Source organism: Panthera pardus, unplaced genomic scaffold (genome assembly GCF_024362965.1).
Source record: "Panthera pardus isolate Hobbes unplaced genomic scaffold, ASM2436296v1 HiC_scaffold_18, whole genome shotgun sequence".
Taxonomy (NCBI): Eukaryota; Metazoa; Chordata; class Mammalia; order Carnivora; family Felidae; genus Panthera; species Panthera pardus.
This window is the reverse complement of record NW_026526743.1, coordinates 31,481,527-31,503,737: the sequence shown is the minus strand read 5'-3', so window position 1 is coordinate 31,503,737 and position 22,211 is coordinate 31,481,527. Positions and strand designations below refer to the sequence as shown.

Sequence of the window (22,211 nt, the reverse complement as noted above, 5' to 3'; positions counted from 1 at the left end):
AGTTTTTTCAACAGAACAGCAATGCTAGTCTTCAAAGACATCTACCGTGAAATGCTCTCCTGAGTGGGTCAGAGCTGACTTGCCCCTCCGTTGTGGTGTCGACGGCTCCACCGCCATCCTTTTCACGGCCCCTTTCTGGGAACCTGCTAGAACCTCATCCCCGGGTCCATTCTTAAACTGGCTGCTGAACACGTTCCTAACTGCACAGCAGCTCAGGCAACATTCTGTGCACGGCAGGGATACAAAACATACAAAAATGATGACGAAATAAATTCATTCTTTTTTCAGAACACAGAGTCACAGGCTGGGTCCGCTGTCTCTGAACGAGAGCACGGAGCTTTGCGCACCCCAACGTCACTGGCCGGAAACCGGGACATTCTATGTTCACAGGGAGTTGGGAGACAGCTTTAAGTAGATTATTCTGATCAATTCACAGTAAGAGAACATACGTGTGACACGCCCATTATTGGCAATAATTAGCATCGCTTTGATGGTTCTTAGAAAGAGGAATCAAGAAAGGAACATACCTATCTACTCAATTAACGTTATGCGATTTCCGCTTCCTTTTACAGAAAAACAAAACAAAACGAAACCTGCAAAGTTGTGGTAACAACAAAACAGTGTGGGAGAGCCACAAGTATATTCAGCATCCAAAAATGCGTAACATTCAGTGGCCAGAGGCTGAAGTGGATCACAATTTTTTTTTTTTTTGAGGATGTTTGCTCTAACACCTGATTGACGCACGTCCTCTCAACTGAGCAAGCAAGCTGAAATAAAATATCTGATTCTCATTCCGACATGTTCAAGGCAAAGGAAGCCCATTCCTTTCCTTCAGCGGACTTACAGATAATTACTCCACAGTAAGCATGCCCTCAAAATTCTCACCAGTCTAGGAAAGGCGCTGGGGATTTGCGGAACATAAACAAAGGCACTGATTTTTTGCTATATTTTATTTAGAAAAACAAGCCGGGCACGGACACGGAACTGTACCTTTTCTTCAGCGCACTTTTCAAATGATAATTTCTTCCACTGTCACCATTAAATCTTAATCCATTCCAGCTCCTTGCATGGGTCATTGAGTCTATATGTACTGCTGTTATTTTAAAATGTTTCCCCTTGGTAGGGAAAGAGGGGGAGAAAAGATGTTGAGAGCCAGATGGGCCCCTTCACAGTTCATTTATCAAACCTAATACGCGGGGCTCCACCCTCCCCTCACTCACTATTGCGGTTAAACTTCCATATAATTTGGTAATCATTTTCATTATCAGAGAGTGACCCGAAAGCAGCCTATCCTGGGACACCCAGTCCCTGCAGCTGCTCTTTTCCTGCCTTTTCCTACAGTAGACCCTAAGAACCTCAGAGTTTATTAGCTGCAGACCGACCTTTGGGCTGCGGAGGTCAAGAAGGGGTCAGATCAGAGGGCTTGCCCAGTTCTTTAAAAGCTATAACAAGCTGTCCATCAGGCAGAGTGGACTGTATAAACAAAGCCAAATCTTCAGAAATTCTGTACCGCTTCTGTTAACACTTACCCTGCATTCACACAGCTTCTCCTGATGTACTTTGGATCATTCAGCTCGGGGGAAGTGAGCAGACAGCCCTAATAAGCCTATTTGGAGAGGGTTGTTTATGGGATTACCGAGCTTCGGGAAGGAAACCCGCAGCATTCAGATGTGCCTCTGGAATCGCAGGGTTGTATGACACTGTGACAAACTCGGTTACCCCGAGTCATGCAGAATTGACACTTTTCCTCAAAAAGCTAAATCACGGGGAACATATGCTTTCAGTTTAAGAGACTTCAGGGAGTCCCAAACAATGGCTCGGCTCCTGGCCGGGGAGAGATACAAATATTTTAAAACCTAGTTACAGGTTCTGCTTAAAAATATTCTTCCTAATATCATTATTGCAAAGGAACCAACGGAAGGCGGGGGCGGGGGGGAAGGGGGGGTGTGGCGGCGAAGGGGGGGGGAACCTTTATTACAATAGACTTCTCCTAAACTCATTGCCAGCTGTAGCGTCGTCGCCGATCTACATTTCTTGGAAGTTGTACTATTCATCACGCATTCTCTAACGTGCAATATAAGGTAATTAGAGTCATCTGTATTTAACTTTCGGAGGAAAAAATTTCTATTATCTAATCTCACTGATCCCCTGATAGCTTTGATGAAAGCAAAATACGGTAACCTATTGCCTGGCCTTTGGCAAGCGCTAATTCTTTTCTGTCAAAGTGCATTTTTCCTCGTGTAATTCCAAAGTACACAATGGGCCGATGTCTACGACCCAGCCGGCTCGGTTAGCACGGCAGTGGATGCTCTGTGACTTTCACCATCACCGGCCTGATGGCGACTCAGGGCAGTGCCTGATTCCAGACGGCCAGAGGAAGCTTTGATGAGGAAAAGAGAGGCGTATGGTAACAGTCTGTTTATACAGATCATATGGATGAGTCTTTTAGATAGGTCACTGGGATGGGAAACATCAAATGGGGGCGGAGAAGGGGTGGGGGGGGAAGGATTATGGTTATTTAATACTCTGAAGACACTTTTCCTTCTGAGCTCTCAAGACGTGACCCTCTTGAAATTTTCTTTCAGGTGTTTAGTTTGAAGGAGGTCTGCACAGTGTCAGCCACTAAGCTCTTTCTTTTCTCCTCCCCTACCACAAAGGACTTGAGAATTTTTGTTTCAGATGCTAGACTACATCAACTTCAACACTGGCTCCAGCTCCTGATTAAACTGTTAGCAGTAAGGGCCAGAAATGCTGAAACCAGACTCCTCTTAAACAGGCCATCTTGGCCTTGTTGTCTGATGATTTGGTGTACTAGGAAATTATTGTTAACAAACCGAATGCACTCAGCAGAAGACATCCAGCCTCAACATTTGGTCTCGGAGCTGTGCTGTCTTTGGAGGGATAGAGGGGGGGTGGGGGTGGGAGAGAGGTTACAGGGAAATTCTTTCTTTCTTTCTTTCTTTCTTTCTTTCTTTCTTTCTTTCCTTCCTTCCTTCCCTTTCTTTCCTTCTTTCTTTCTCTTTTCTTTTCTTTCTTTCCTATTTAGTAAGAATCACCAGGGAGGGGGGAAATGTATATAAGGCTAAACAGGGAAACACAGCTCAGATGTCCCTGCATGGATATTCCAGTATTTAATAAAATATGCATGCTTTAATGAATATATGTGCTTAAAGTGGAGTACAAGCAGAGTTAAATTGGAGATCATTTAATTACTGTTGCTGAAACTGTCGTTTACTCTTATCAGACCATACTACAAAAGAGAGAGGAGAGGGAGAATAACAGGGCGAATTTTAAAATTATTGTTTTCGCGCAAGTGTGAATTTAGAGAGAATGCACGTACTTGGGGAACAGCTTTCCAACAGCTGAGATGGACAGTTCACAGTCTTTACTGTCTCCTTTCTTGGAAAGTGCTCATCTGCAGCGTTGTTCAGACAAACCTATTTTTACGATAACTGCTACTAGTAAAGCCATAAATTATTACAAATTCTGTTGCATGGACTCATTTGGAGAACTCCCAGGCACATAGGATTTTTCAGTATCAAATAAGACTCCGAGACAAAAATACAGCATGATCTCCCGGATTCCTCTCTCTATTGCTGAGAGACAGACGATAAGCCAACCATTTTTACCAACTGCAGATCTAAAAGGGTAACCCCGACATTTGGGGAACTGGTTCCAGCCTTCCACCCATCAAGACTTTTTCAAAGAGCAGGATAGTAGAGTCTGTGGTATGCAAGCATCAGTTCTGTAAAAACTGATAATGTGTAGGAACTTTCTCCCGGTAACTGCTTTCTAACCCAAAGGTAGGTCCACGGGCCAAGAAAGTAGGTTGAAGCCACCGCAATTCCTACTTGGCCAATTCTAAAACTGGGGTTGATAAACAGACCACTTTCAAGCAATCTGCCTCTCACGGAGTGATGTGAGAGCACTGTGTGAATTTCCCAGTGCTAAACCGCAATGTTGGTCTTTTAGACTGTTGATTAAAAGGGTGCTTCTATTCAGCAGCAGGCACCGCTATTATATTACGCTCAAGATGCAAACATTTATGCTAAATGTTGCACTCAGGGATAAATGATATATACCTACAGATGACATCATGGCTCATAACCAATTAATGTAGGTACCATGTACGGGAGAGCTAACTTTGGCTGAAAGCATCTGCACCTTGCTTATGGTTCATGGCTCCCCAAATGACAGGGATGAGGCCAGTGGTAGAAGGAAGGGCTTAGCCAAACACAGCTCTTGGTTTTCAGGGGCCACAAATCCCATTTCAGAAGCAGAACTGACCTGGCATGCCACTCCCTCCTCAGATTCTGGCGGCTGGTGAGCAAGGCAAGGATAGCAGTCAAGATTTCATTCCTTTGTTCCACGGGGACCCCCTCTCTTCTAACTTCATGAAGCACAGCATTTGTCTAGAAGAAATGGTCCAAAAAAGAGGAAAAGTGAAAAATTAATAATAAAAAAAAAAGCCCATAAGCAAATAAGGACAGTAAATCAATGGCTTTTTTATTACAGTCCCCCTGCTAACAAATCAATACAGTAAATGATGGTCAAAAATGGCCAGCGTATATTTTGTATTTAATCAATGTACCAAGCACATAAGGTAAACTCCAAAAGCCCCATTGCCTTAAGTAACACATTGAGATACTGTGTGTTCTCACTCAATTTCCTCAGTGCACCAAAGGTCTTTTTCCTGGGAACGGCCTCCCATGAGCTATTATTAGAAATGATTTTCACGTACACTTCACTGTGAGTTGTTTGTTTTGCCTTTTAAAAAAGAGCAGTCTCTGACTCTGACTTTCGCTCTCTGTTTCCTGCCACCCAGCTGAGGATTTCTGCACTGCCACTCGTATTTGAATCATTAATTTCTATTTCCAGCCATGCCAGCAAATTTTTCTTTTCTTCTTTTTTTTTTTTCTGGTTCACTCGTTTTCCTCGCTTGCTGCAAATCAAGATCTTGCAAAGAAAGAAACAATAAAAGCACAAAAATCAAATTCATTCTCGATGAATCTTTCCAGCTTTAAAAATCCACTACATGTTTCAAATACTGTGTACAGGGACTCTTGGGCACAGCAGACTTATAATTTGAGGAAGAATCGTTTATTCTACAGTCATGGCTATGGCCCTTAAAAGAAATTAGGCTCACAGGTGAGTAGAAAAACACTCAAGCCTCTACCTAGTGTTAGAAATGTTGGGTGTTGCTTTTGGAAATAGTTGAAGTCCAGGGCTCCTGGGTGGCTCAGTCAGTTGAGCATCTGACTTTGGCTCAGGTCATGATCTCATGGTTTGTGGGTTTGAGCCCTGCGTCGGGCTCTGTGCTGATAGCTCGGAGCCTGGAGCCTCCTTCGGATTCAGTGTCTCCCTCTCTCTCTGGCCCCCCATCCCACTCATCCTCTGCTTCTCTCTCAAAAATAAACATTAAAAAAAAATTAAAAAACATAAAAGAAATATTTGAAGCCTTGGCACATCCTTCTAAGAAGGGGCATGACATCAAAACTCCAATTTGAAAGTGTTGCTTCAATTTGATCTACAACTCACTCCTGTATGCCGGTTTTATATGCGTGTATTTTAAACATGCAAACTCATGTAACATTATAGAAAACAATTAAGAAAACAAAAGAGTATTCTACTGGCACCTGAAATCTGAGTGAGCGAATGCCTGGTGAGTTTTAATGAGAGAATTTTTCATCACACGTACTTATCTTCACGTAACTGGAGTAGAAATCTTGAGAATTTATAAATGCTTTTCATTTAAAGTTAGTGTGGCTTCTTTGGAGATGTTGTAACCAAAGCAACCGCTAAAAGGAATGAGACTTTGACCTTCTTTGTACTAGTCTCTCCGTGCATATTCCCTATCTAACTGATGCCAATGCCTTCATTTGCTTAGAAAGCATGCTCACGGTTTTGTCCTGTAACTTGAAATACCACTTCCTTGTTGGTCTACAGCGATTCACTGTACACGATTCAGCGTGTACTGAATGCCTTGTGACAACCTTGGGAAGAGGTGTAGTGAACATTTGTTGTGTGGTTGCCTTCTCTCCGGGCCCGGTCCCCCTTTTCCTGTGACAACACAAATCTTCTCTTGGGGAAGTCTTCTACTGCATGCAGTCTTAGAGGGACTTGCCAGTGAAAGTGTGCCACTCTCTCCCATGAAGGATGTGGCCCAGGCCAACCTGGTTCGCTTTTCCGGGACTTCAGACACTTAAGAAGGAGGACAAAGAGAGGGGAAAAATTTGGAGGCGGTTTATCAATTTCCTTAGTTCCTACCACCCATGGTCCTCAAAGTATTCCTGGTTTCCTGAACTTTCTGAGTAGGGATCATTGTTCTTCTTTCGAGACCTTGAGTTATCCACTCTCCTTTCAGCCAAGTTCCATTTTGCTCAAATTCACCAGAATCCGTTTCTGTTGCTTACAATCAAAAAGCCTCACGGATACACACAGATAAGACAGGAGCGAGTAACTCCACTGTTAAAGGATCCAAGATCACGTGACTAGCCCTCACCACGAAAACGACCCTGATCTCGGCCTCCTGGGTCCAGAGTTACATCTACAACATCAGATGATATACCCAGTTGGCAACTCTGTGAGCGTTGAGGGCAATGACAATTTCAGCCTTCGGGCACAGGGAGAAATGCTCATTTTTACTAGGCGCTTCTCCTACATGAAGCCCAGGCTCCAAGTGGCTAAAGCAGGAGCTGCAAATTCAAATACCTACCAGAGCCAGAGAGGTAACGTGAATGAATTAAACAAGATTACCTGACGAGAGCATATGCTCTGTGCAAAAGGGCAGTCCCTTTTCAGCAACAGCCAACTCGCCCATTCAGAGAGGCTGTTGCCGTGGTGCCAGACGCAGGAATTTTCAAAATGAGAAATCTGTTTTGATTTTTTTAATGTGAAAGCTTCTGATTTTTAAGTGTTGGAAACTTTTTTTTTTAACTATTTATTTATTTATTTATTTATTTATTTATTTATTTATTTTTATTAAATCTTTTTTTAATGTTTGTTTATTTTTGAGAGAGAGAGAGAAACAGAGCATGAGCGGGGAAGAGGCAGAGAGAAAAAGAGAGACATAGACTCCGAAGCAGGCTCCAGGCTCTGAGCTGTCAGCACAGAGCCTGACGCGGGGCTCGAAGTCACGAACCGCAAGATCATGACCTGAGCCAAAGTCGGACGCTCAACTGACTGAGCCATCCAGGCGTCCCCTTTCTTTTGACTTTTTAAATGCCGTGTGGCCAAACAAGAAATGCCAACAGCTGTATGGAACTCAGCTGCTAATTTGTGGCCTCTGATGTAAAAGATGTCTAATTTCAGAGACGTCCTGGCATCGGTGGGTATTCTGAAAACAGCATTCCTTCTTGGTTGTGCTGCCCCACCTCGTGTACTTAAAGTTGGAAGGAACCTCAAAGAGTCCCCAAGCTTATCATTATGTCTGCAGATCCATATTATTTTACCAAAGTAATAAGCAAAATGTTTCAAACAGAAGACAAGGTACACATCTAACTTGACTCCAAAGACATAAATAAAATAAAATTAATCTTCTATGTGACTGCATTCAAATAACTTTTTTAAAAAGTCATTTATCTCTTCTTTGCCTTTTGTGTCATTTAAATTTTATCCAGAAGCCCTTGTTTTCCCTGATCAGCCTCTAAGAGGCGAAAGGAGGAAGGATTTAAGCAAATAAGTTTCACGGGGGCTGGACCCTGTCTGTTTACTTCACTGCTTCACCCCAGTGCTTGTCTAATGATTTTTAATAAATATTTGTCAAGTCGGGAAATAAAGAAGGAGCTTGAAAACAAGTACTGCAAAAACAAAGAGCAGGAGAAGGCTGTCTTTTAAGGCTTTACTATTATATAAACTTATAAACTCATCAAATAAATTAAGAGACAGTTATGTGCTTTACCAAGGAGCTCTCTTCACTTGACAAAGGGATTCACTTCAAGGTCTATTTAAATAAATAGCACCCCCCCCAGTGTAGAGTCTCCCCAAAATTCAGCCATCCTAGCACAGTCCCATGATTCTCGCCACGTTTGAGTGTAAGGTACACAATATTTGGTATTTTTATTTCCAATGACCCGTACTTTAAAGTACAAAATAAATTCGCTTCAAAAGAAACATGGAAAACCTGCGGTACTCGGCATCAATGAAGAGATAACCATAAAAAGGACATATTAAAAACAAAGCCACATGTTGATTTCATTCTAGATAGAAGTTGCTTTGCTGAAGGCTCTGAGAAGGAAGCCTGCTGTGCCGTAAATGACGTCATTAACGAGTGAATGTTAACGATGTGGAGACCGCCTGACCCAAGCGCATGGACTGAAAAGGAGCTGAAGAGGGAGTCCACTTTCTCCCAGTGCAGTCCCCACTATGTGCAGAGTCCTGGAGCGCCCCCTAGCGTCCCCCCCCCCCCCCGAAACACCCACAATCCACATCCCAAGCTCTGGACGCACCACCCTGCTACAATGGTTTTCCAACACTCCACAGACAGATCTCTTTTCTCCCCAGATGTATTTTTCCATGGAACTCAATACATAAACAAAGCAAAACTGGATCAGTTCTCTTTGAGGCTGCTATGGAAGACCTAGAAGCCCTCCCTTTGTCATGGGGCATCATCTCTTCAAAACCCCAAGGAACTGTGAAACACGATTTGCCAACGTCAACCCCAGAGCATTTAAAACAGCATTCAAGTTTTTAAAAGTTTGCACACTGCTAGCGGGAATGCAAAACACTGCCATTCTGGCACAGGCTGTGGTACATCCATACAGTGGAATACTGCTCTGCAGTAAAAAAGGACAACCAACCGACAGATGCAGCCACTTGTCTGAATCTCAAAGCCATTTTACTGAGTGCAAGAGGCCAGTCTCCAAAGATTCAACACTGTGTGACTCCCATTTATTTAACTTTCTGGAAAAGGCACATTACAAGGACAGAGAACAAATTAGTGGTTGCCAAGGATTAGGATGGGGGAGAGTTGGTTACAAAGTGGCAGCCTAAGGCAGTTTTGGGGATGAGGGAGCTATTCTGTATCCCAACTGGTGGTGGTGACATGAATTCATACGTACATTAAAACTCACAGACCTGCATAGTCCCCAAAGTCGATTTCATCATATGAAAAGCTTATAAAATTTAATTGTCAAAATTCATTTCATTTTCATCATCATTTGGGGACAAGAAAGAACGTAGATAACAAGTGTCATAAATACATCTGAGTAAGCAGTTAGTAAAAATATAAAGAAATAGAGCTAGACTACGAACCAGATTCTGTTACCAAAAAAAAAAAAATCTTCCCAAGATATTGGAAAAGGATGGGAGAATTTAGATAGAGCATTCGGACCCTACAATACAGCATTTCATAAAATCTGGAGTGAAAAGAATTCATTACATAAAAGTTAATTTCAGAGTGTCAAAGAGCATTCTTTTGACAAGAATTAACAGTGATATTTTTCTCCTTATACTTAGTGTTGGCTCCTCAAGGGTTGACTTTATGCGGGAAACGTTAATAGCCCATTTTCCCATCCGTAGTAACACGGCAGCGCTCTCTTCAAACAAGTACCGATTTTTAAATAGTCTCCTATTACCAAAAACACAGTCTCCCTCCCCTCTCCTCAAAATAGAGGGCAAGCAAACCACAGGTTTAGAAATCATGCTCTGGGGGGGCTGAATTTCATTTCATTAGCAACTCTCTTTCAACGGAAATTGATGGACATGCTGGCCTATCAGAAAAAGACGAAGAATATTCTTAAGGCTGCCAGCTGTTCAAATCCTAGCTGTGGGCCTCCCCACCCCCACCCCGGCTGCCAACCGGAGATGACATCAGAACTTCTCCACGGGTTCTTGTGCGGAGGAGGTGCCCAGGATATATGCCATGATGATGGGTTTTGTTTAGAGCTCACGAATCAAACTCGTGCTAGGTTGTGCCGTGTTAGCAACAACATTCCTGAAAGAGTCTACGACCGAAAATGAAAATCTTGCAAAGGAAATCAGGCAACCACCGAGCAATCGCGACCACCAGAAGGCTCTACCCGGGGCCCGAGGCATACCATTTCGAATCTCCCTAGGGGTAGAGAATCTCTACCCTCTGATCGTGGGTTTTACTTTTAGACTCAGTCCAGGTTCTACGTGACACCTTTCTCTTCTCAGGCCGCCACCCATTACGTGTCCTGATCTTGTTTTGACTCCTATGTGGGTTCCTCACTGTGGGACCCTCAAGACGCTCAATTGTTGCCCACCCAGGAAAAGACCCTCGGTTCTCATCCCATGTCTTCTGTTTGCTTTCTCTGCTGGTGATCTCCCCTCTAGGGGCTATTAAGGTTCTGCTATAGACTGATGACTTCAAGCAGACCTCTCCACTGGGCTCTAGCCCCATATAGCCCATGACCGCCTATCTCTCCTTGAAGATACACTTCAAACATGGAGTCTCAGCCTCAACTTGTCCACATGTGAGGTATTTTTGCTTGCTCCTGTATTTCCTGAGAATGGTGAATGACATCACCATCAACTCAGTCGCCCAACCCAGATGGCTAGGGCTCATCCTATTCTCCCCCCCGCCCTTCCTTTCCATAAAAAATCCTGGCATTCCTCTCTGTTCAATATGGCTCAGAATTCTCTCTTCCCCACTGCTGCAGGCTGAGTTCAGGCCCATCTTTTGTCTGGACCATACCATGGCATCCACGTCAATCGCCCCCTCATGAATCTTCCTCCTACTAGGGGGCTATCTCAGGGTCAAAGGAAACAAGGAGCTTCAGCCTCCAAATCCTCACCTAAACCAGAGCGGCTCTGTTCACATATACTTCGCTTATTGGCATGTGAGAGATCAAAAAGCTTACATTTCTTAGAAGCCCGAATTCTCAACCTGACCAAAACAACAAAAACAAAACAGCACCCCCTCTTACCATAGATCCTGGTCACTTCTCAAATTTTATCTCCAGCCATCTTCCGTTCCATTAAAAAAATTTTAACGTTTATTCATTTTTTGAGAGACAGAGAGTGAGGGGGGGAGGGGCGGAGAGAGAGGGAGACACCGAATCCGAAGCAGGCTCCAGGCTCTGAGCTGTCCGCACAGAGCCCCACGCGGGGCTCGAACCCACAAACCGCGAGATCATGGCCTGAGCCGAAGTCGGACGCTTAACCGAACTGAGCCACCCAGGCGCCCCTCTTGCATTCCATTTAAAGCTAATTTCAGTTCCCTGAAAATACGTGGCTGTTCCACGCTGTGTATTTACTTGTTGCACAACTGACCGGTAACTACTGACTCTTCACGAAACACCCTCAGATAGCACCTCCTCTGTGAAGTTTTCCATGAACCGCATCCTTCCACCAAAGGACAGAGGGCTGATCACCCCGGCTTCCGTGCCACTCCCGAACATCTCGCAAACTATGTCATCCTCCACTGTATTCACCTATTCATTAGAGGTTTCCTCCTCCAGAGCGTGGGCTCTGTTAGAGCGGGGAGGGTCCACACCCGTCTCTTCTCAATACCCTCCAACGTGCCTCCTTTGGCACTAGGTCACGAAGACAGACTCCCCATAGAGGCCTGCTGAATAAATGAAACCAAATGGCATGCCGGAGCACGTCTGGGAAAGAAGACGAACAATCAAGCCACAGAGTGCCATTCGAGCCCAAGAGCGATCTGGGAAACGTGGTCTGGTTTGACGCAAACTACACCTGGTGCGAATTCTAAGAAAAGAGTGGCAAAAACTGCTTTTAAACAACAGCATCAAGAAAAATACGCATGTGCGATCCCTAGGTGCCTCCGTGGAAGGGCCATGCGTCTCTGGCAGGATGTATGTAAAAGGGCAGAGCTTTGTTACGCCACGATCACGTGTAATCTTCGCAGACCCTCCTAAGAAGCCAAAGGGAGGAGTCTCACTTTCTCCGTTACAATAGCAAAAACTACTTGGGACTCTGGCAACCCACTCTGAGAGTCCCCCAGTGTTATCAGCTTCTCCCGGGCCCAAAGCTTTATGCGTAAAGCCAAAGGGAAAAACCCACGACCAGAGAGGACAAGGAGGGAGGAAGGAAGGAAGGGAAGGAGACCCAGAGAGGTTGACTGATTGAGAATTGAGAAAAGAAAAACCAAAACTCTAAGGTACTAAGAAGCCTCGACTTATAGGCTTATGTTTCAACATGTTTCTTGGGAAAAGTCTCCCAATTCTGAATTTATTCAGTTAAAACTCAGCAATTCACCTAATTCTCGCTGGATGTGTTTTTACGTGCGGCAACTCTCCGTATGTCCTAATTCTGGGGCATCACAAGGAAAGCACGCATGGACATACGTGCGAAATGCAGTATTTATAGCATGCAAGGTTTTAAGACAGGAATCACAGCGGAGATTTAAAAGGAGAATGACGGCACTTACTTCCTACTAATAATTCTATAGGAGTCTTTAAATTCTTTTGGTGCCTTTCTGATACAGGGTAACAGCTTCAGATAGACCTTTAACTCTGAAACTCAGATTTAATCTCTCCTTCTTGCAAATCAGAGAACTCTGTCTAAGGAAATGCAGAGAAACTGGAGACATTCCACAAATGTGCCTGGTAATCCCTCTGCTCAGTTCATTAAAAAAAGAAGAAGAAGAAGAAGAAGAAGAAGAAGAAGAAGAAGAAGAAGAAGAAGAAGAAGAAGAAGGAAGAAAAGAAAAATGTCGGCTGCTCTTCTTCCAATTTCAAAAGCCATACAAATACCAGGATGCCAGGACTTCGTCCCCTTTCCCACCTTCCCATCTCCCAATCCTCACCACCACCACCAAAAAAAAAAAAAAAAAAAAAGAAAGAAAAGAAAAGAAAAGAAAAGCAATGCTGTCATTATGGGGAAAATGCCCTACCTAACACTTTTTATATACATAGCTGCCTCGTGTTAGGGTTGTATTTCCCCTCTGCACACACAAATTGCAAAGATATGCTCGGACTGATAATGAGGGCTAAAGGTTCAACTTGTGAAGAAACTTGGTTTAAGATGTTATCGGCTGGGAAAGCTATTTCCTCACATCAACATTGCCACAGGCTGTCAAAAAACCCAACCAGGGCTCCCCTCTTCAAAAGTCCAGGAACACTTTTTTTTTTCCTTTCTTTCTTCCCCCCCCCCCCTTTTTTTTTTTTTAAAGAAGAAAGGCACAGAACCCACTGAGATAGCCTCAGTCCCATCAAAGAAAGGTCGATCTCAGGTCTTCCTTCATTTACTGATTGTCAGTTTAAGATGGCTCTTTTGTGAGGCCTCGGGAGCTCAATGCTGAGTGATGCCTTCGCATTTGCTAAACCGGACTGGGCACCACCAAAGATCCCCCGCACGCTTGGATCCACAGCCCGGCAGAACAAATAAACACGCCTCTCGGCCTTTTTGCCTACTTTATCTCCCTCTCCAGGAGCAGGAGGGTTTTGGGGGTGCTAATGTTTACACAATGTTAAAACTTTCTTTCCCCTGTTTCCTGAATTTGAGAAGACACATCCTGGATGACCTCGGCTGCAGAGATAACACCGAGGCAGCGCTGGCCACCACGTCCACTGGGTTACTTCACTCTGCTGTCTCCACCGCTCCCCTCCCCTCCCCCACCCTTCACGTGGGGATCACCCAGGAGAGCAGGAGATGGGCTAGGCTGTCCCAAACGGAAGGCACAAAGGCGTTAGTCTCTAAGAGTCTGCCCACAAAGCAGCCTTTTATTCCCACCTACGGATACGCTTGGTTCAGTTCATCCCAAAGACCCACTTGATTTGAATGGAGTGTTTCAAGAGAGTTTACCAAATGATCCTCAAAAATGTGCTAGTAAGACAGACGTTAGCCTTTTCCCATCATGTGCTACTGAACTAAGGGAGCTCACGGAGAGTTAATCAAGGATGCCTGTGGGGAAGGAATTCCGGGAAAATGCTTCCTGGGTCAGTTTCCTCATCTGCGAAGAGGTGTATGTTAATAACAGCACCAACTGCTCTTGGGAAGATTACGTGAAGACAATCTGCTTTTAAAGCACTTTGCACAATGCTTGGCACTTACAAACTGCTCCGTGAATGCCGGAAATCTAGCAGCAGCAGCAGCAGCAGCAGCATTTTGTGCAAAAAAGATTTGGGGACAAAAAGGTCCCAGAAGATATGGATATGAATTTTTAAAAATCCGAAAACACCATTGCCATGCATTTGAACACTTAATTACTTAGTTTTTCCCCCAAAGCACTTTCACAGGACCTCCCGTGTTTCTCCTCCTATCAGTACAGAAATCACCACCCCCCCCCCGTGTTGCACTAAAAGCTGCGGAACCCCAGCAGCCTGCCTGGCACTGCACGAACTCTTGGGACAGTCGCGGAGGTAACTGCCGGTACGCCCAGGCTGCTGGAGGGAAAGACAGCCTACTAGACGCATGTAAATAACGGGGTGCTGGGGCCCTGCCTGGAAGCTGGACCTCGGAGCTCCAGATGGCAATGCTGGTGTCCCAGGTGATGGCGAAAAACCAACCATGTAGATGTCAAGGAAGGGGGGGAAAGAAAGAAAGGGAGGGAGGGAGGGAGGGAGAAAGAGGAAAAGAAGGAAAGAAGCAAGGTGAGAGAGAGAGAGAGAAAGGTGGAGAGTGGAAAAAAAAAAAAAAAAGCGTTGTTTATAGAAGCCAGCTGCTTGGGCCGTGGCGCCAGCAGGCCCTTCATCCTGCTATTTTACGCGTGCAACCCCGCTGCCCCCACTGGCACAGGTACAACTAAATGTTGACTTCAATGCTTCAGAGAGCACTCGACTGATTTTGTACATGATTAATTGCCAAAGACATGGCTGGCCATATGGAACAGAGAAAGCATCAAGTAATTCATACTTCTGTATGTGATCGCTTGGCCCTGTTGTTTTAATGTACAGGAAAGAGCCAGTATAGCACAGCCCTGGTGTCTTGCCCCTGACAGCCCATTAAGAAATCTCAAAGCACCTAGTCGAAGTTATGCTGTTGGCTTTTCAATAGCAGCCTAATAAAACAGAAGCAAAGCTTTCCAACTAGTCTTAAATCTTTCACGTACAGTACATTAACTACTGTGGCTAAAACAACGGGCTTCTTATGATAGGAAATGGGATTTGATTTCTAGTCTCTGCATACTTACTGAAAGCCTTTTTCTGACCTTTATGGACTTTACAAAATCATTGTTCTTTTCCCCTGGTTTTCCAAGTAGCTTAATAGATTCGTCTGCTCCTGTAGAGTCTACTCTTCGTCACTATCACGTGCGGTCTATGTAACAAAGCTGATTCGCACCAAGGTGGAAGAAATAGCATAATTATTCTTACCAAGAGAGCCCAGGAATCAGTCTAGCTTCTGAAGCGCTAGCTTTCTTCAAAAGCCAGAAAACAACGAAAGCGCGACACTAGGGGGGAAAGCCTCACGAACACACTCTTATCACCCTCCCCCTCCTCCCCTCCCCCCTTCCCATCATTCTGGGAACTGAATCCCTTCGATGTGCGGAAAAAAGTATCAATTTATTTTCCGGTTGCTCTACCGCTGGCCCTGGCTGACACTCCACGCCAGGCAAAGGGGGAAGGTGCCACCTCAGGCGACTGGCGGCCTGTGAGCTTTGTCCGTCACTAAAATCTTTGCAGACTGGTATTTCCGGTCTGAGGAGAACACATCTACATTTCCACAACGTTTTCCGTTCAAGGATTTTCAAGTGACAGCACTAAAAACCGTAATACCATCCGTAGTTCCCTTTGTCAGTCCTGACGTGTGTTGGCAGGGGGATGGCTTTGTTGGCACTTTTCGTTAGAAAATATTTACACAGTGTTTTAGGTCTGAGGATTTTCAGGTGCTGAAACGATCCTCACACCGGAGGACAGCGTATACGGGAAATGCCACTCGAGTGCCTATTCATTAGCAGGATTGTAACTGTCTCTACTGCTGAAGCGAACCAACGATCCATTTAGAGCTCCACGCCAACGGGAATTTCTCTGCCTCCCTGCTGCCTCTCCTTCCTCGGAATATGCCGGTTCTTTCCAGGATGAGCACCCCAGCTGGTCAACAGAATCATGAAGCAGAGAGCATGAGAGCTTGGAAGAAAAAAAGAAACAGAGGCACTGAAATGGACTCAGTTATTTGCAGCAAAGAAGACACAATACAGGATTTCTAGGAAGACGTGAAGGCGTTCTCGCTGACCATCGTGTGACAGATATTTACTCTGCTGTATTATGGTATGCTCTGCGGGGCACCATGATACTGTGATTCCTATTTTACAGATGGGAAAACTGAGGCTGGAAAGGTGAAATGCCCGAGAGGAATACACTTCCGGGGCAGAAGGACTGGCATGCTAATTCTTTACACTTCTAGCTGACTGTTCACTGCAATGGAAGCTCTCATTGGTTAGACACAAAAGTATTCTATGTCCTACTATTATGTTACAATAGTATTATAGTACACTACATACCCATAGGAGATAAAAAGAAATACATATGAAAAATATCTTGCTGAAATTTCATCCGTGGAAATAAACCCTGCTTTAGCTGTCTAGTTTCAGTAAGGAAAATCCAAAGGTTTAAAGTGCAGGGGCACCCGGGGGGCTCAGTCGGTGGGCATCTGGCTCTTGATTTCAGCTCGGGTCATGATCTCCAGGCTCATGAGTTCAAGCCCTGCGTCGGGTCGGGCTCTGCGCTGACAGCAAGGAGCCTGCGTGGGATTCTCTCTCTCACCGTCTCTCTCTGCCCCTCCCCTGCTCTCTCTCTCTCTCTCAAAACATAAATAAGTAACCATTAAAAAAAAAAATAAAGGTTTAAACTATGAGCACCAAATAACTGATCCGGTGATGATGTTTGCCCTAAAAGTGGCTCAGCTGCTTCCCATCCTTAGGCGAGAGAGAGAAGTTACCCAAGATCTCCATCAGACCAGCTCTCCCCTCCCCCCAGACATCAGTAGCACAAAGGCTGAAGTGGTCTGTCATGCACAGTGGATTATATGAAGTGTAAAACATTGGGGGAGAGGGGAAGGGGAGGGGAGGCCTTTGAAAAGGGAACGGGAAAAAGAAATCACACTTGCAAGAGGATCCAGCTGACAGCCCAGTCCCTAACAAGTGAGGCAAGTGAATATGTTTGGAAACATTGTGAATGCGGCAAGAGCACAGGCCTTTTGTCTGCAGCCCTACAGTGTGTCTTTAACCCAACTGCTGCCTGCATCACTGAACATATGTTTTCTACACAAGAAGTGAAGCAGAAAAGGCTCTTTGTTATAATTCACTCCTTTGTATATATCTGTCCCCCACCCCCCTTCTGCCCATCCCCTCTTTTCAGTAACATCCAAACCATAGCTCTAGTGGAAACTTTAACTGCTTGGGAGAGTGAGGCCAGAGCGTCCAGGGGGGACCTTTCTACCGCCCCCCAGTCCTAGAGAACCACTCTTCTCGCAGTGGCAGTACCAGCAAGAGGCACATTTATTTAGTGCCTACTATGTGCTAGGCATCAGCACGATAAGCATTTTATCAACATTATCTCATTTAGTCCAGCAGTCACCGTATAAGGAGGCACCGTTATTTTATTTTTATTTTATTTTATTTTATTTTATTTTATTTTATTTTATTTTTAATGTTTATTTTATTGAAGGAGAGAGAGAGAAACAAGAGTGTGAGTAGGGGAGGAGCAGAGAGAGAGGGAGACACAGAATCCGAAGCTGTCAGCCCAGAGCCCGACGCAGGGCTCGAACTCACGGACCGCGAGATCATGACCTGAACCGAAGTCGGACGCTTAACTGACTGAGCCATCCAGGTGCCCCCAAGGCACATTTACTTTAAAGATGAAGAGACTAAGGCCCGAGAGGGTCAATAACCCCCAACGCCACAAGAGGAGACTTCAGTTTTAGGCATGTAGCACCGGCAATGCTTTGGGGACACTTCTCAAACCGGGGCACAAGGTAAGAGGGAAATGTAGATGTAGGACTTGAGAATGTGCGAGAATTTAGACACACACACACACACACACACACACACACACACACACCCCACGCTGCCCTTTTCACTGAAAGTCACAGCATCTGAGCTGGGAACTGGGCGCTGCAGAACTCAGAGTCAAGCAAAGCAGATGGGCAGGCTCCCTTACTCCTGGCTGCGGTGAAGGGAAAATTCCAGGTCTCTCTCTGGTCCTTGTGGGCTTTACCACGGGGAGCACAAACACAAGCTCCGGGGTCTGAATACCTTAGTGGCTCAGAGCTGGCCATGAGCAAGTTACTTACCCTCTCCGTACCTCAGTGTTCTTATCTGTAAGATGAGGGCGTTTCTAACGTCTACTTGAGGGCACACAGCATTCAGTCTTTACACATAAGGTCCCTAGGGTCGTGCCTGACACACGGGGAGCAGGCAGTAAGGGTTATTAGCTACCTTAGAGTACCAGTCCCACTGAGAGCCACAGGAAAGTTACTAAACTCGATCATTGTTTTTACACTAACCTAGGTCTTTGTTTCTCCCTTTCCTCCGTTCATGTTAACCGTGCGTCTACACCAGAGAAGTCAGTCTCTTTTAACTAGGATCCCTTCTTGGCTGCTGGTGGCGGTGATGTGCCGCGGCGGCTAACATCATCCAGCTCTTATGACATGCTAGGTACCGCTCACACGCGTCGTATCACCGAGTCCTAAGACGAAGTCTGTGAGAGAAAGGTATCATCATCTCCGTTTGGCAGATGAGAAACCAGAGCTACAGAAAGATTATTACACAACTTGCCAAATTCCACACCGTTAGTGAGCAACGGAGCCAAATCTAACCCCGGCCCCCGGCTCCAGTGAAGGAAGCTAACGTATACGTAAACCGACTTGGGTGGTGTAACGTCCTTTCAGAATGTTATCCCACTTAATCCTCATAAAAACCATGTGAGTCAGGTAGGGCAAGTGTTATTAACCACATTGTTGCAGATAAGGAATCTGAGGCTCAGTTAAACTAAATAACTCATTCGATATCAAAATCAGTATAGGAGTTGAGCTATGACTTAGCAATCCGGTGTTCTAACTCCAGGGCCGGCACATCTAAACTCAACTCACAGGGCGGAATTACTAAGGGCAAAGGCCCATGTAGTAAGTCAACTAATTTGAGTCTCTGCCATCTGGCAGACACCCACGAAGTCAAGGTCACCATACCTGGCCGCTAGGCGCTTACAATCTAAGTAGGGAGATAAAACATATACACAGGGTTGGGGTGACCAAGGGGGTTACACAAAACAACCGTGGAATTCAACATAGCCCTTAGAATTGATTTTGATTTACAAGAGTCATTCACAAAACAGCTGCCCTCCTAGATGGGCCTGTTCACTGTCTGTCATAACCTTATCATTTAACACCCATCAAGCTAAGTACTCTTATCCTTTTCATTTTGAGAAAACGAAAACTAAAAGGAGGGCCTGTAAGACCTAGTAAGTTTCACCACATACATCTGCCCACCCTTAAAAAAAAATCTTACTTTTCTTTAGGTTCCTGAGGTCGGAGTTACATCTCACTAAAATGAAGCAGCTCATGCTATTGACAATGTGACTATTAAACTCTAAATGAAGTAGCAATCTGGTAGGGAAAGATAATTCAGGGAAAAATCACATGAGCAGAGTTGCTGTGCTTGTCCTCTGATAACATCTACCTAAGAGAAATGCGGTCCCTGCCTAGGACGCTCTCTGTAAACACGACTGTCTACAAAGTCCTCAATGCCAGCGCTACTTGCTATCTGGCACGTATCTACTCAGAGGAGATGAACACACACACATACACGCACACACACACATGCACACCCGCACGCGCACAGGTAATTTTGGGCTATAGCTCCCAAATAAGCATTCAGGACCCACTTAAGTGCCTATTAAATCAGCACTTTAAGTACACACCTACCAGTGCACTAATAGTAACTATAAAAAGAAAAACACTTTGCAGTGGCTATAAAAATATAATCAAAAAGTATTAATAACAATAATAATTTTAAAAAACTATCACTTACTGAACCTCTATCACGTGCCAAGCTCTGCTGTTCACTTTCCCCCACATTCCTCGTTAAATCTGCATAAGCATCCACTGAAACAGGTTTTATTTATTATGATCTCAGTTGATAGATAAGGAAATCAAGGCACAAAGCCATTTCTTAACTTGCCTGAAATCACACAACTGGTAAGTGATGGGGCCAGGATTCAGACCCAGGCAGTCAGACGGCAGAGTTCACTCTCTTACCCACCAGACTACGTAATGACTAATCATATACAGAGCACTTTCTGTGAGCTGGGGACACAGCACGTCATTGAATCCTTCCAATGACCTGACAGGGTTGGTTGGTATCATCAGCAAACTTATGTTCCAAGTGTTTTCATATCTGGCCCCGGATCTCACTGCCAGTGGGTGGCAGAAGAAGGATGGTCGGCAAAACCAGAGTAAGTGATGCTGGGTTCTTGACAATGATTTCAGTAACAGACCGCGGTTCAGAGACGGTCTCTACCTGTGGAAACAACAGCGGCTCACTCCCTGATTGTCCAGAGTCCTCCTTGGACATATGAACAGGGCACCTGAGGTCACAGGGAACAGAATCATTTTGTGATACACAAGACAACCACCAAATGATACCAAACTATCTGTCCACCAAGATCCTCTCTGGACACCTCAGCTCTTTCCCAGCTATGATGTCCCAAATCAAGGGGGCGGGGTGGGGGGGGGAATGACAGTATCATTTAGTATCTGGTTTTCGCCCTTTCTCACACTTATGAATGTTACCTATGAAAGGAACCTGAGTGGCAGATGGAAACACTAACTTCTGAATGCTAGCATTATCCAGAAGGTGACAAAAGTCCTCCAGACTCTCAGATGCTATTCTGTTGATAGGATTAGTACCACTGGCGAGCAGTGGTCATTAGACCTAAATGCGTGGCTTAGGCAGTAGAAACGTAGCTTCTTTCTAGTTAGGAAGATATCCAGTGTTCACATGAGTGATGAGAGTGAGAACGCCACCAAAGGAGCATGGGTGCGTTTAACAGAATTTGTGTCTGGAGTTCACAGAAACAAGATTTTCAACTCCAGACGGCTCAGGAATTAATAAAACAAAACTATCACACTACCGCATGCGTTGGCCTCAATCATTCCAACTGCGATTTGGAATAAAAGAAACAACCAGGAGACCTCAACAAGAACACGGGGGGACTTGACACACGAAGGCGATACTTGGTGCCCTTCACCAGGAACAGTGGTGCAAAGCTGCCCGCGGTCTGTCTTTGTCCTTCACCGCCTCCTGCTTAGGGTGCTTGGAGATCGAGAGTTCTCACTACAGTTCATTCTTTTCCCGGGAAGGAAAGCAAGCAGGTCCCACTTCAATAATTAATCTCTTTTAAAAGCTCTGCCCCCAGTGCAACACCTTGTGCAGAGTTTAACCTCAGCTTTAAGCAGCCAGGGCGGTCACCACAAAGTTGCTTTGAGGGCCCCAAGGGCAACAAAAGCCACATTTCTGTTTGGAGTAATACAATCCAAAGCCTGCAAAAACACCACTGCTGTTGGCACGAATTCCCGCTGAACTCTAACTCGCTGCAGTCAGAACGGTCTTATGCTTTGATAGGCAGATATTATTGGCTCATCTTCTAGAGATAATTACCTCTCTTGCCTTGTTTAGTGGTTATACATTCCAGACCCAGAGATTAAACCGTTGTAGAAAACCAGTGATGGGCACAGGCCTTTCATGCTGGAACGGTCTCCGTGAGACAGAGCAGGAACACTTTAACTTGGGGGTTTAGACAATGGCTGTTCTGAAAGGGTTAGAAAAATGGGCAACAACTGAGCTTCCTCCTCCCTCCTGTGTTCAAGTCAACCACCTGCTGCGGCATTTTTGTTTCGGTAACAAAGAAGCCTTCATGTTTGAGGCTCATATTTAATGTTTTGCCGAACCGGCCCCTTGAGTTTTTTAGTTAACTCTTCAGGAGCAGAGAAAGAAATATTTCTTGCCTGACATGCAAATAAAGACACCAACACACTTTCCTGACCGGCCCCCACAAATAAACGGACGTGGACCTATGACCACATGTGCCGCTGCCTGCTTACCTTTGTACACGGCCCCAGAGTCGGCAGATCCTCTATTTCTATTTAAGAAAGTATTATCGGTCACTAAGAGCCGCATAACATTTGTGATTTCATGGTTCGTACAGTAACAGGTGCTGGGGGAAACAGGAATGTGAAGTGTTAAAAAGAAAGTGGGGGGGGGGGAACCACTTCAGACACATTAAGCAGCTTTAAACGCTGACAGCAGAAAGGGGAAGATTTTTAAGCAATTTGGTCGGGTCAGTAAAAAG

General features: G+C 45.0%; 1 protein-coding gene across 4 annotated transcripts in view; it reads right to left on the bottom strand.

Moving 5' to 3' along the window:
- The window catches only part of FTO (FTO alpha-ketoglutarate dependent dioxygenase), a 391,598-nt gene that overhangs the window by 153,920 nt on the left and 215,467 nt on the right, over positions 1–22,211 (bottom strand). For 3 of the 4 annotated variants that reach the window (XR_008423371.1, XM_019455928.2, XM_053906114.1), the window contains exon 8: positions 4,288–4,412. Coding sequence is in view for 3 of the 4 variants with exons in the window: in XM_019455928.2 (XP_019311473.1) it covers positions 4,288–4,412 (125 nt within the window). In the remaining variant the exon portion in view is untranslated. Of the gene's footprint in view, positions 1–2,997; positions 3,438–4,287; positions 4,413–22,211 lie in introns of those variants that run through there. The other variant, XM_053906115.1, reaches the window with a different exon arrangement.